Genomic DNA, 14,778 nt, shown 5'->3' with positions numbered 1-14,778 from the left:
TTGTATATGGTCAGTATTCATCTATTCCCAGTCTATTCATATGTCTGTCTAAATCTCTCAAATGTTGCCAACTTATCTGCTTCTACCACTCCTTTGGCAGTGCATTCCAGGCACCTACCACCCACTGTGTAAAAAATGTACCTCACACATCTCCATTAAACCTTTCTCTCTTTCACCTTAAATCTATGCCCCTTAGCATTTGATGTTTCAAATCTGGGGAAAAAAAGACTCCCACTATCTACCCTATTCATGCCTCTCAAAATTTTATATACTTCTATCAGGTTGCCCCTTATCCCCTAACACTAGCAAAAACAAAACCTCGCCAATCCAGTTGATGTACACCAATCCAGGCCACATCCTGGAAAAAGTGTTTTGTACCTTCTCCAAAGCCTCCACACTCCTTCCTGTAGTGTAGTAACCAGAACTTCACAATTGTAAAAAATCATGTTATTGCAGGGCAGATCCTTTCACAAATGAATTTATACATATGGCCTTCATAGCAATGAATACTTTATGATTTGAACTTTTTGAATAGTTGTGAGCATTGTTTAATGCTTTAGAATTTGCGAGTGCCCAACATTACCCTATCAAATTAAGAATATTTTCCTATTAAACAATACAGCTCTTAAAAAAAGGGAAATGGGTGAAATTACTTGGGTTATAGTGTGAAATCTGAGAGTGCACTGGCAGACTGTTTCAGATGCTACACGTTTATTTTTCTAAATCATTGGAAATTAAATGTGGGAAATGGCCTATCGTATGAGACTGCTCAAAGCTCGGGGCTATCCTTTTACTCTTCATTATTACTTCCTAAATGCACTGAAGTGTTGCATATCAATGATCAAATACAGTGACATTGTTTTTTCCTCTACTGCTATTTATTCAGGGGAAGATGCCAAACCTTAAACATTGGATTGTACATCTATTCTTTATTAATGGTTCATCCAACAAAATCAGAATTGCCTATGCTTTTGTCAAGCAGAATTTCCGCATCATAGCTTCGAACTTACTTAAAATTTGCACAAAAACAACAGCTAAGTCTGGCATAAAGCTGACCAAATTAGCAAAACCTCCATTGCTCATGAATGCTGTTCCCACTTATCAGGCAAAAGATGGAAGAATCCAAATTTCCTTATAAATGCCCCATTCAAACAGGCTGTAAATTTACACTGGAAAGTTTAAGAGGAGTAGGGTTTAAAATAATCTTTGTTTTATTTACACTTTGAAAAGTCAGTTTGGATCTTTCTCCTAAGAAAGACCTAACAGCCATGAGAAAAAGTTGCATGAAAACTGAAGTGTATTCATTTATATACTCTTAAAAATATTAATTAATGACCCTAATGTTTTTAAAGGGTAGTTTGATGTGCATGAGCTTTAACTTTCATGCATAAGTAAGGGCATAGAGAATGCAGTATTACACATTGGGCCTTCAATTCAAACCCCAAATAATGCTTTTTAAAGACAAAATCCAGTGTATTCTAAATGAGATTCTTGGGGAATTTCACAAGTGTTTTAACATAGCAACACCATTGTAAGAAATTCTAGACTAATACTTAAATGTTTCCCATTCATTTGAACTGTTCTCATGTTACGGACACTAGCTTTTCAGAACCTCGGGTTCTAATTCAGGATTTACCTCTCATTGAGGAAACAGCACCAAAGAAAGAACTTTTCAAATAACTCAGATATATAAAAGGAAAAATGAAATGATCTCGGCTGGGTTATAAGTGGTTGAGTTTGGCCATTTCTGAATTAAATCTCAGTTGGTTGTCTTGTTTTATGTTTATTCCAAATTAACAAAAAATGTATTATTGACAGTCAAAAAAGATAAGATTACTCTGGCATCTTAAAATGTAACTAGCTTCAGGACCAAAAGATATGTAAAGCAATATTATGTACCTCCAAAAAACATAGACAAAAGTTCCTGAATGAAATTAAAACTTACCATAATAACCTTTTCTGGGTCCAGGGTGTGATGGCACAAGTTCAGGCAGTCCTGTAGCACCTTCCCGGCAAGTATCACCAGAATATCCTGGACAACATCTCCACTCTAATTCTGTAACAGTCTTGTATCCTATTTTGTATTTGGGTTTGTAAAATGTTCGATACCTGTATGGAGAGAGGATTATTTTTGATCAATAAACAGTTATTTACAATCTGAAGATTTAAAAAGTTAATATTTGACATTTTTAAATATAGCAGTAATAAATAATTGTTTAACAAAGATGAAAATGGTGTGAAACATACATTTGTCCTGATTTTCCAATTTAGTCAGTTATTGTTTACTTTGAACTTTTACCCCAGTACAAATTGGCTCAGGAAAGGCTGTAGGTATACAAATTTTCAGTGGTTTAGTTTTATTTGAGAACCTAGTCATAAGACAGTAAAGATTAAAATACTACGATGTATTTTGCATGACAGTCTTGAATGAAACAATGTGACATCTGTGCTGAAAGCTATTCCTGACATCAAATTCACTTAATGAAAAATGTAATCTATCAGTCTACTATCCTGAATAATGTACAGGTAGAACTCATTATTAGAATGAATCACCCTTTCTGCTACTCTTTAAGCTGCTACTTTGATGCTTTTGCATTTTTCCTTTTACAGTATACAATATTTGTCTCCTGTAACAGAACATTTTTGTTGCTGATATTTGGAGGGAGTGACTAGCTGATCGCTTACACGTGCAAAAGTATCTCGGATCCAAGCATACCTAAGCAACTTTGAACATAGTTCCGTGTTTTCAAATATCTTTATTATAACTCAATTAAATGACAGTTGGCAAGTAGATCTCAGTATTTGATTGAGGCTCAAAGTCAGACTTGTTATTCAGCTCTCTCAAACAACTAAAAATAGCCCAATGAATGAAACAATATGTTTTTCATTAACTTTGTTAGCAAGAGAACACACAAAGAGAACAAATGTGAGCTGGCTTATGTTGCACAACGGCTTGCACCTGACTTTCCATATCTCTCCTAATTGAATATCTTCAATTCATGTTTATTCAAATTGATGGGTTTTAACCTTCTTAATCTAGCGTGTAGACTCATACTAACATTTTGTTAAATTTGTATAATGCACATTTGCACGTAACATTGTTCATAATACAATTGATCTGTCACTTCTTTTGGCAATCATTTCAATTCAATCATAATTGACAAAGATACGGAGTTGTTTTTTTCCCCAACAGCAAGGAATTTAACGACTAATTGTTGCTGTGAGACAGTTACAAGATGTGCTTATATAGTACTCTGCATAATGACGGTTTCTGATAGTGAGACTTTGGATTGAAAAATGGTGGTTGAACTTGTTGGTGCTTTAAAGCTAAGGCAATCTTGCCTTCTGTACAACTATATAATTTTTACATTACTAAACTTACCACCCATCCTCAAGCAGTTTTACAATCCAAATTTCACATTTTAATTTCCAATGACAGCAATACATAAGATAGAATTGGTATTTGTGTAATGCTTGTCATATCCTCAGTACATTGCAATGTACAACTAATTAATTAATTTTGAAGTGCAATCTTACTCAATTCAGCTGGCATAGTCACTAAACTTATTTCACATAATGGTGTGCTGCTTATCTTCAAATAGCATTCTGGGACCATTTGAATCTGAGCATCCAGACCAAACAATCCTTTAATTCAGCATCTTCTTGACACTGCAGTGAATGAACAGTTTAATTTCAAATGAACCTGAGATAACACAGTGTGGAGCTGGAGGAACACAGCAAGTCAGGCACCATCAGAGGAGCAGGAAAGCTGTCGTTTCGGGTCTGGACGCTTCTTCAGAAATACAGCTGATGATTTTTCTTCTCTGAATTAAGTATTTAAAGTGAATTGATCCATGGATCAATAGGTAATTTAATGGTAAAATCTTTGGGAAGATTTGTTCACCATAATTTAGGGTGACGTGGGGGCTCAGTGGTTAGCACTGCTGCCTCACAGCGCCAGGGATCCGGGTTTCATTTCAGCCTTGGGTGACTGACGGTGTGGAGTTTCCATGTTCTCTCTGTGTCTGTGTGGGTTTCCTCTGGGTGCTCCAGTTTCCTCCCACAGTCCAAAGACGTGCACGTCAGATGGACTGATCATGCTAAATTGCCCAGTAGTGTCCAGGGTTGTGCAGGCTAGGTGGATTAGCCATGGGAAATGTGGAATCAGGTGGGGATTGGGTCTAGGTAGGATGCTCTTTAGAGGGTCAGTATGGCCTGTATCTACACTGCAGGTATTCTATTCTATGATTCTTAATTATGGAAAAAAGTCAATGGTTATTTTGGATGCCCTGGTTTTGATGCTGGAGTTCAAAGTGAAATTTCTTGGAAAGTTACCAACAATTCTAATGGTGTGATCACTATTCTCTCAGATTGTTATTTCTTTGAAGCCAAACTGGAATCCTAATACAGTCTTATTGCTATGACAATCTGAAACTCCAAGTCAACTAGTAGTTTTAATAAGAGTCAACAAAATCAGACATACCCAATTCAATTTGATGTCCTTTTCCAAGCAGCTGTCTATGCTTAACAGATGTAGTGAAGAATATTATTATTATAATATTTCATGGCTGCTTATCAGTCAGAGAAGTCTGCTTTAGCTATTTTAACATTCTAATTTTATACTTTCTCAGCTAACTCCTGTTTATAGAACACTTCACGCAATAAGATTGGTGTACTAACCAACTATCAGTACCATGACAAGGAAGAAATGTCCAAATGTGACTACCTGACTATATATCCAAGGATCTTCCCTTTATCTAGAGAACATATACTTCTCACTAGTTTAGACGTGAAAATATTCCACCCTCCTTTAAATCAGACATAAAAATGTTTAACTTCATGGAATACATAAATGTCATCAGCAAACAACAATGCAAGGAACACACCAAACACTTCTTTAGCTACTAGTTACTGTGTTTATTGGAATATGAGCTGAAAAGTGGCCATCAGAATAACTGCACTTAGTATGACCGATACTCATTGATGCTAATACTGCAAACAATAAATTGTAACAATACCATAAGGAACAGTTATGTAATAAGCAAGCCTCCCTGGTAGCTATCAATACAGGAAACCATAAGCCACTATAATTTTGATTTACATTGATGCTAAGGTAGACACGATTGTTTATATAATCTGGGATATGAAATTACTCCTATTAAGATATATGTTACTACACTGCTGACAGCATCTGACATAACAAATTATTTGTTTTCTTTACAGTTTAAGTAGTTAAAAAACCGTTGAACTAGAAAACACATTGTGTAAATTTCTGCTACAGCAGACGTAACATCTGCAGCATAACTTGCACTAGTAGCTAACCTGCATTTCAACAGCAGCTGCCCTTCATTCTTTGGGGTGTGTGGTAGCATCTGCTCAGTTTTTGGAAGAAGCTATGCTAGTAATAGAACCTGGCCAATATGAAACATCTTCCCGAACACGCCTTTGTTTCTAATATTCTGCATATCATTCACTGGTTACATTAATACCTGGCTGATCATCAACTGCTGCGCTGTTAGTGCCAGTCTATGTTTGCCAGCATATGCACTATCCTTGCCTTTCAGTTAAAAGCTGTCTCATTGGAAAGCCACCCTTATGACAATGATGCCACCCTACCGCTGTCCTTACTATTTGACAGATATGCCTGTTTAGGTAACAACGTCCTCTTGTACTAGACAAGCAAATGATTGAATCCTATAATATGGAAACAGGCCAAACAACCCAACATGTCTAGCTATTTCTTTAAAGTCATCATAGTCATTCCGCTTTTATCCATAGCTTTGAACTTTTGTTTTACTCTTAAATATAAGGTCCAATTCCCTTGTAAATTGTATACCATTTGCAGCACCCTTTCAGGCTGTGCATTCCAAATGTAACAAAAAAGCTGTTTTTTTTTCATAATTACCCCTCTAATTCTTGCCAATGATCTTAAATCTGTGTGCTTCTGGTTACTGGTCTACTCACCAGTTGGAAACATCTCTTGATTTCATGAAAATCCTTCACAATTTTTGAATATTTTAAAGAAAAACTCCAGTTAACCTCCTACCTGTAAAGTGATCAAATCGTTTTTCCAGTCTCCCTTTGGCGTATCCAACAAAGCTAACGCAATTAGAAAACTCCACCTTCCTCCATCAAAAGATTGTTTTGACTGTACTGTAGTGGATTAAATGTGCCAGGGAACATGATTTACTCCTTCAAGTTCAGTCTTAAGTGGGAGTCTTTGTTCAATGCGACCTCTATCACGAACTGAATGTAATGACATTTAAATGGGTAATTGTGGTGCTAAATCATATCAATGTCATTAAAGCCGTCAAAGGTATTTTCCGATGAAAAATACCTGGCATTTTCTGACACTGGGTGTTGGAGTTGAGGACGTGCGGCGGTCCTTTACTGACCAGCAGATGGCAGAACTGCGCCACTGCTCAAAGTTTCCTTTCCCTCAGCAGTGCAGTTCCTCAGAATCTTATTTCATTTTGTTTTGTCAATTTAGGGCAACTGTCTCAAATTGTTATATCAACGTACGCAAACAATCCCGCTTTTTAAAATAGTCGAGTGTATTAATTTTCACAGGATGCGAACACACTCAGTAGTATTAAGCCAGGAACATTCAACCATCAAGTTTTAATCAGCTCAGAGCATTCGGCGCAATCCTCCATTGAATGTTGCACAAAAGCAGTCATTTAAAGCTGGTATTCTTTTGTGCACGTGAAGCGACCTAGGTTTATTTTGAAACCATGAAAAATCACTTGTGGTTTTGTTTAAAGGCGACGCGCAATTGGAAAAAAGTCACACAGTCTCCAACTTAAAATGATTTGTCCCAGATTGAAACCTTCCCCCCCCACCCCGAGCCGATGGATTGGGGGTCCCGTACAAAAAAAAAATAAATCTGGATAGCGCATTTTACTGCGATAAGGTATTTTTAAAAAATGTCTACAGCGTTCGCAGGCACCTCTAGACTGGGAACAAATATACAGATACCATGAGCTGTAATTGCAAATTAGCAGCCCATTTCCTCTCGGACGCCTCCTGTGTTACTGATGTGGTGTTGGCGCACAGTTTGGAGGTTTTGAAGACTTACATGACCACTCCTGGACACTTCAGCTGGCCCCAAGCACACTGGCGGTACTCAGCTTTCACATAGGTATCTGTCCCGTCCTGCATTGTGCAAGTGACATTTTTCTTCACGATATAAGCACAATAGTTCCTGCAGTTAAAAAAAAACAAACCAAATTTACTTTTGTTCCCTCTGTCTCAGTAACTGCAGCAATTTACAGCAGCAACACTTGATGCCAGTTCTCCTCCCCACCTCGCAGAAATGAAACTTTGAACAAAGGCACGGATTGATAACTGAACGAGGTTTTCTTGTGAAAAATAAAGCACGTGCAATTTTCCATGATGCATCAAATGTGCTCTTTCTAAATCGATCAGGAGATAGAGCATGTAAGTATGGTTTGAGAAGGTGGAAATAAATCAGAAGTGCACATTGCTGCCCGTCGCGTTTGGCGTGCAAATAAAGAAAAGCAACATTATGCATAAAAATTACATAAATATGTGGAAGCTTCGCACTGCAGGCGGTTTGAAGAATTACTGACTTGAGCAAAGCTGAAAAAGGGACTCACTTGTGCCGGCCGGAGACTCGTCCCGCTCCTTTCAGGCTGGGGCTAGACCCTGAGGTGAAAAGGTTATATCGGTAAGGGGCGTAGAAGCTGCCCTTGGCATCGATCAGAGCGAGGAGGATAGTGGTCAGCAGCAGACAAGGTAGGATTACTGGGCCAGAGCCCGCCGTGTTCTCCAGCATAGTGAGAGCTTCACTGGGGGCAATCTGGAAGTTACTGCCTCTTCACTCACACCCCACACACGGGGCGGGGGGGAGGTGGGGGTTGTGGAGGTGAAGAAGAAGATGCAAGATTGCGGAATTCACTGCCAAAGTTGAGTGGTCCGGTTCAGAGTTCACAAGTGTCACTGGGGCCAGCGTTAAGGAGAGAGTGCAGAGGGTGGGAGGGGGGTGTGGGGAGGTGGGGAGAGAGAGAAGGGTGTGCAGGGAGAGTCCTGGTTTTCAGAGACGACAGGTCAGCAACTCAGATCTGAGATGGTGCAGGCTGCTGGTTGGGGAGGCGAGCGATGAGCCACACGCTTCCAGCTCTCTATGTTGTCAGCGCTGATCGCGTCTACCTCCACTTCCAAGAAGGAGCGGACCCGTGCAAAAGTGGGCGTTTCGTTAATATTTAGTTCAACAGCAACCCCCCCCCCCCCCCCCCCCTCCTATCCTCACAGCGCTGCCAATGAGGGAGCAGTCATTCTGCCTTCCTCCCTCCTTCTCCAAGATACACCGAGCCCCTCAGTGACGAGTAGCCCTCACTACCGTGATGGGGCACGAGCCAAACTTCTGATCCCTTCGAAATGACAGACTCATTTCAAGCACAGATATTCCCCGGTCTTAGAGCCGAGTCTTCTCCCCAGTCCTTCTGCAGCAGGCTCACAGCGCCCTCCTCTCTGTACCTTCCCGTTTAATTGCAGATTATTAAAGGGAGAGAAACCGCAGGCGAACAAATTTGCAGAAATATAATCCAACTCGAAGGGGGAGGGGGGGAAGAGTTAAGAATAAAAGGTTTCGACAAATTAAACAGTCTGCTCACTGAGTAGGCATGTTTTTATTTATTTGATGCTGGAGATTGGGTTCTTAGGCGGCAGATATTTCTGGGCTAGAGAGTGAGAAAGAAGATGGAAGGTGATTTTGTATTTCTAAACACCACCTCACACCACTGGATTATCTAATAACATGCCAGGCAAGAGGAGAGAGTGAAAGGACATTACCACAATGTGGGGCAGGTTAGACCGCAGGGGTCACCACAGTGCACAACTCCTGGTCCCAGTTTAATTAGACAGGTTAGTCAGACTAAATTTTTTTAAAAAAGCGAAATAACTTGCGGATGCTGGAAATCAGAAACAAAAACAGAAATTGCTGGAAAAGCTCAGCGGGGTTTGGCAGCATTTGTAGAGTGAAATCAGAGTTAACGTTTCAGGTTCCAGTCACCCCTTCCTCAGTTAAACAGGTCACTCACTGTCCGCAGTGCGCACTACAACCGCAGTTTGGCTCCTTGGGTGGGGGGTTCGGAGGAAATAATTACCAAGGCTTTAATGTGGAGGGAAAGCTGAAGTTTGGAAGGAATACTGTTAACCAGTAAGCGAGGAATGATTGGAACGCAATGTGTCAGTCAGAAATTGTTCAGATTGTGAGATCTCTCCTTATTGCAACCTGAAAGCTCGGAGAATCACTGCCCTAATGTTTGCTGACAATTCATTCGGAAGCACGTAGAAATATTATACCGTCTCAGACAGGGAGAGGGTACCCAGATATTCATAATACTCCATCGCCACTCGGGGATGCTGCGTTCTCTAATGCAGTACAGACAGGACTCTGAGTCCCTGACCCCGAGCTATTCGACCGGGAACTGTTTCGCACACACCTCCTGGCTTGCGTGGTCGTACTGACATTTGAGTATCGCGCTGGTCGGTGATGAATAAATCGGAGCCAAACTATTTAAGTTACAGAGGCTAGGCGGTTATAAAGGCACCTCTCTGAGCGTTAAACCAGTGCTATTGAATTAGAAATCAAACACACACACACACAGTATAGTGTTCAGAACTGTCACTGGACCCGAAACGTTAACTCGGTCTTCTCTCCACAGCTGTCGCCGGACCTGCTGAGTTTCGCCAGCCATTTCTGTTCAAATGACGCAGACACTGCCAGACTGATGGAAATCCTTTGTCAGGTCGGCTCATTTCCACCAATATTAAAGAACTGTTACGCCGTGCAATCTCATTGCAAACATTACAGGCCAATTTTTTGTTTTCTCTAGTAACAATCATCTCTCATCTTCTTCTAGAATGTGCCATTGCAAAGACGTTCTGCGAAGAGTTGCAGATTTTTTATTTGGTTGAGGTTAATCTCCAGCAGACAAACAGGAGGCTGGAAGAACACAGCAAGCCAAGCAGCATCTGGAGGAAAGGAAAAGTCAACATTTCAGATATTACCCTTCTTCTGGACTCCTGATAATAATCGAGATCTCACAACAGTAATTATAGTATAGTGTAAAACATACAACATAAAATTGAAAGTTACGCATTGCAGACCTTCATAGTTTTAAGTATCAACTGCTGATGGAAGACCATCAGCTCAGTGAAAGGTGGTCAGGCACTATCCTCGACCAAATCATAGAATCCCTACAGTGTGGAAATAGGCCCTTCAGCCCAACAAGTCCACACTAACCCTCACAGCATCCCACCCAGACCCATCCCCATCTCGCTATAACTCACCTAATCTACACATTCTTGAACACTATGGGCAATTTAGCATGGCCAATTCACCTAGCTTGCACACCTTTGGACTGTAGGAGGAAACCCACACAGACACAGGAAGAACATGCAAACTCCACACAGACAATTGCCCGAGGTTGGAATTGAACCCGGGTTCCTGGCGTGGTGAGGCAGCAGTGCTAATCACCATGCTGCCCACTGGCAAGGTTCAGTATCAGGACCATGTGCTGAGAGATGCAGCCACCATAAAAATTCAGTAGCACTGTCAGAGGCTCCCACTCTAGGACATTCATGGGCAAAACTCATATAACAGCCCACTCAGGCTTTATGTGTGACATGCAAGGTATGGAATTAATATACCTTCGGTTGTAAGTGTGGTAAGGCATCTCAGAACACTTATATATTCAAAGAAGTGGAGTCAAATTTGAAATCTTGTCAATTCTTTTACAAAATTTATTATAACAGTATTTTTTGGGAAAAAGATCTCTATTGAAGATTCAGTTTTCAAAGAGGTGTTAATTTATCCTTCAGATGAAATTAAATCTTTATGAGGATATAGGTGTCACTGGCAATGACAGCATTTTTTGTCAATCCCTGAGTATTCCTCAGAAGGTGGTGGTGATTTGCCTTCTGACCACTGAAGTCCTGTATCATGCTTCCACAGTGCTGGTAGATAGGGAGTTCCAGGAAATCAACCAGATTATAGAAGGAGTTTTGATACATATCTAAGCCAGGAAGATGTGGGACTTGAGGGAATCCTGAAGGTGATGGTGTTCCCATCAGTGACAATAAATGATATTCTATATTCTACTCTATGTCCTTTGAGCTGGTAGAGCTGCAGGTTTGAGACGTGCTGTCAAAGAAATAAAACCATGATACCATTTAGATGAAGGGATGTTTGGCCAAAAGGTACATTCAATGGGATCTTTTATTAAATGCTGATGTAACTCCATTCTTGAAATTTGCATTCTTCTGGTGATGCATGTGACCAAGCATTAAAGATATCATTTCCTTGGAAATTTGTAATAACATGAAAGTTAATGAAACAAACCTTGAGCTTCTAAGGAAGGAAGAAATTTCAGGGTTATTTAGTAGATAGCACTCTATTCAGAATGCCAATCATGTAAACAAAGCACATTAGGTTTCACTACTCACACTCGTGAAACTGTTTGAAATGTGCCAGCTTTGTCTCTGTAATCATCAGCTGCAACTCTTTTTTTGATTATCAGCACATCATGATCAAACCTCATCCTGTACATGTGCATGCCATATACAAACTTTTAATGAGGGAGTAGTCAACATGGTTAATCACCTGAAATTTCCGGAGGTGGGAAGGACAAATGAGCATAGACTGGACTATCCCAAAAATCAAAAGGGCTTTAGGGCAGTGGACATGTTCTGAAATGAAAAATAATCAATAACTCATGGGAGTCATGTTTCACGGTTGGTGTTTAAGGCTGTGGTTATACTCTAGCTACCGAGCTTACAGCTGGCAGCTGTGAATTTATATTGTCTGGCTGTGAATCTAACTCCTCTGGCCAAGAGGGAGCTCAGCGTTTGTGGTTCTACACACACAAGCAGAGCTCTGCTGCTAGTTGACACATTTAAAAAATTGGAAATGTGAGAACATGAGATAATTTTCCTGAAGGGGTCTTGCACTGCCCAATTTGTAACCAGCTTAGGGTTAGGTCCTTAGTTGTTTTCTGACTTCTGTATTACAATGAAGGTTTCAGTGAAAATGTACACTGACAGTGCTAAATATTATTGCTGAGCTTTTCTTCTCTAAAAATCAATGTCCAGAGTTGATTTATATTCAGAAGGCCAACGTGCATTCCTCTGAGAAAGTGCCAAATGCAGTTATTACAGATGTGCAATAAAGGTTCATCAAATTCTTTACAACTGCTAGATTTACATAGCCTAAACCAGATGGCCAATTTGTGATTTAAATTAATGTGCATCAAACTGACAGCAGCATAACTCCTGCAATCACTGAGAATGCAAGAGCCAAAGAATACACTTGCACAGGAATTTGCTGTTTCTGACGTAGATTGAGATTGAACTGCTGTATGAAGGTCGATGTGTGTCAAAACTTTCTGATCACAGTGCTTCGTTTGCATTTCCACAGATGCAAGGACAAGAAACTCTGGAAATTAGCTGTGATAAAGCAACATATACAGAGGCTAATGGTCAAACAATTATCCCCACTGGTAATTATTACCCCTTGGTGGGCCAAGCTAAAATCAACCTTCTTTTCTCATATTTCTTCTTCAGATAAATAAAGCCTCTCATTCCTGTTATCATTTCTGTGAATGTGTTCCATACTCTTCTCCATCAACTTAGACCACATCCCTCCACCCTAAAAGAATTGGCTACAGTCCATAAGTAAAACAAGATTGTGTGTTTTTTCTTTCCTTGTTAGTTTTCTTTCTTCTTAAAGTATTGACAAGTACTGATTCACAGGTAACTTCTGGTACCCTGTCCAAAGTGTGAGCACAGCCAGTGTGTATATTCAGGTCATTTGTAAAACTATTCAATTTGTTTCTCACCAAGCAATGTTCCAGCAGGGCACTGCAGGATAGTGTTTGCAAATCTTGCTGCTTTTCACCTCTTTAAATTGGAGCTGCTGTGATCAGTTATAACGCCCAGGTGAGATCAAATAACTTCCTGGACATACTTTGTCAATATAGCTTACTAACTTGTTGACTAAGCCATCAGGAAGCATTTGTTTAACTCCTTTGAAATTTTATACTTTTGACTCCTTCCCCTACTTTATAATTGCAATTATTTTGGGAATTTAAACAAAATTGTTTACCAGAGAAATGGACAAGTTCGCTAGCTACAAAGTGTTGCTTGTTTCCTGCATACAGTTTCATCAAACTAGGTCTTCATGCAACCCCACAGTTCTGACTTTGATAACCATGCATACCAGACTCCAGTGGGGCATACAAACTGCAAGAGGTTCCTACTTAAACCTAACAGTCACCTTATTTAGAAAGAACATCAGTTTAGGTTCCAGAGCATTGACAGCATCAGGATAAAATGCATCTGGCTAATACATTCATCTTTGTTAAGGCTTTAAACATAACCCCATTTTAATAAGACCCAGAAGTTGCTTCTGATAGTTGAGAATAACCCATTAGCACATCAAAGATGGGCATTCAAGGTACGTGAATTGTTGCAGAGGTAATCCTAGTAAGGCTGTATTAGGTCACTACCTTGTTCATATGGAAATAGAACTGTCAGTACAATAGACATTGTAGATATTTAAGTGATAGGTTTAAGCGATAGATGCATTTATTTCTTCTATTCTCTTTTGGTTCCTTTTAGTATTCAATGTCTAATGCAGTTGAACCTTTACTTTCCACAGCTAGCAAATGCTTTCACATGCTCTGACTTCTCAATGTATTTGTAGGGCACTTAGACCCCTTTTATTTTATAACAGTTGTTAATTTCTCGTGGAAGTTCGCAAGCTTTTCTAATTTTTTTTTGTGAAGTTTATATAGGAAGAGGAATCTACCATTCATTCCCTTGAGCCTGTTCCACCATTCAGCTTGATTATGACTGAACTGTATCTCAATTTCAATTACTCACCTTTGCACCGTATCCCTTGATACTTTAGTGATAAAAAAAACCTATCAATTTTGAAGGTTATACCAGAGGAAATATTTTATTAATTTGCTTTGTTACTATTTTAAACAATTGGATTAAATTGCCCCTCAGCTTTTAAACACAAGGGAATAGCAGCCAAGGTTACAATAACCTGCCTCATCAGCTAACAGACCCTGCCCTCCGCTCCCTCCGCTCCAATCCCAACTTCACCATAAAACCCGTGGACAAGGGAGGCGCAGTTGTAGTATGGCGCACTGACCTCTACATCGCCGAGGCCGGACGCCAACTCTCCGACACCTCCTCCTACCGCCCCCTTGATCATGACCCCACCCCTGAGCACCAAACCATCATCTCGCAAACCATCCACAACCTCATCACCTCAGGTGACCTCCCCACCCACGGCCTCCAACCTCATCGTTCCCCAACCTCGCACTGCCCGCTTCCATCTCCTTCCCAAAATCCACAAACCTGAATGCCCTGGTCGCCCCATTGTCTCCGCCTGCGCCTGCCCCACCGAACTGATCTCCAACTATCTAGACTCCATTTTGTCCCCCTTGGTCCAGGAACTCCCTACCTATGTCCGTGACACCACCCACACCCTCCACCTCCTCCAGAACTTCCAATTCCCCGGTCCCCAACACCTCATCTTTACCATGGATGTCCAGTCCCTCTACACCTGCATTCCCCATGCAGATGGCCTTAAGGCCCTCCGCTTCTTCCTGTCCCGCAGGCCCGACCAGTCCCCCTCCACTGATACCCTCATCCGCTTAGCCGAACTCGTCCTCACACTCAACAACTTCTCTTTCAATTCCTCCCACTTCCTACAGACAAAGGGGGTAGCCATGGGTACCC

The 14,778-nt window shown here is 40.6% G+C and overlaps 1 protein-coding gene across 1 annotated transcript in view; it reads right to left on the bottom strand.

The window, feature by feature from the left end:
* LOC109933086 (EMILIN-3) overlaps window positions 1–8,085 on the bottom strand; it is a 30,521-nt gene extending 22,436 nt beyond the window's left edge. Inside the window, exons 1-3 of the mRNA XM_020532108.2 lie at window positions 7,620–8,085; window positions 7,079–7,204; window positions 1,946–2,109 (exon numbers count right to left, since the gene is read on the bottom strand). Of these exons, the coding sequence (XP_020387697.2) occupies window positions 1,946–2,109; window positions 7,079–7,204; window positions 7,620–7,798 (469 nt within the window). The 5' untranslated portion in view covers window positions 7,799–8,085. The remainder of the gene's footprint in view (window positions 1–1,945; window positions 2,110–7,078; window positions 7,205–7,619) is intronic.
* Between the last annotated feature and the right edge of the window lie 6,693 nt (window positions 8,086–14,778).

The sequence above is a fragment of the Rhincodon typus genome, chromosome 19 (genome assembly GCF_021869965.1).
Source record: "Rhincodon typus isolate 14 chromosome 19, sRhiTyp1.1, whole genome shotgun sequence".
Classification (NCBI taxonomy): Eukaryota; Metazoa; Chordata; class Chondrichthyes; order Orectolobiformes; family Rhincodontidae; genus Rhincodon; species Rhincodon typus.
The sequence above is the reverse complement of the archived record's forward strand: the minus strand, read 5'-3'. Positions and strand labels throughout refer to the sequence as shown.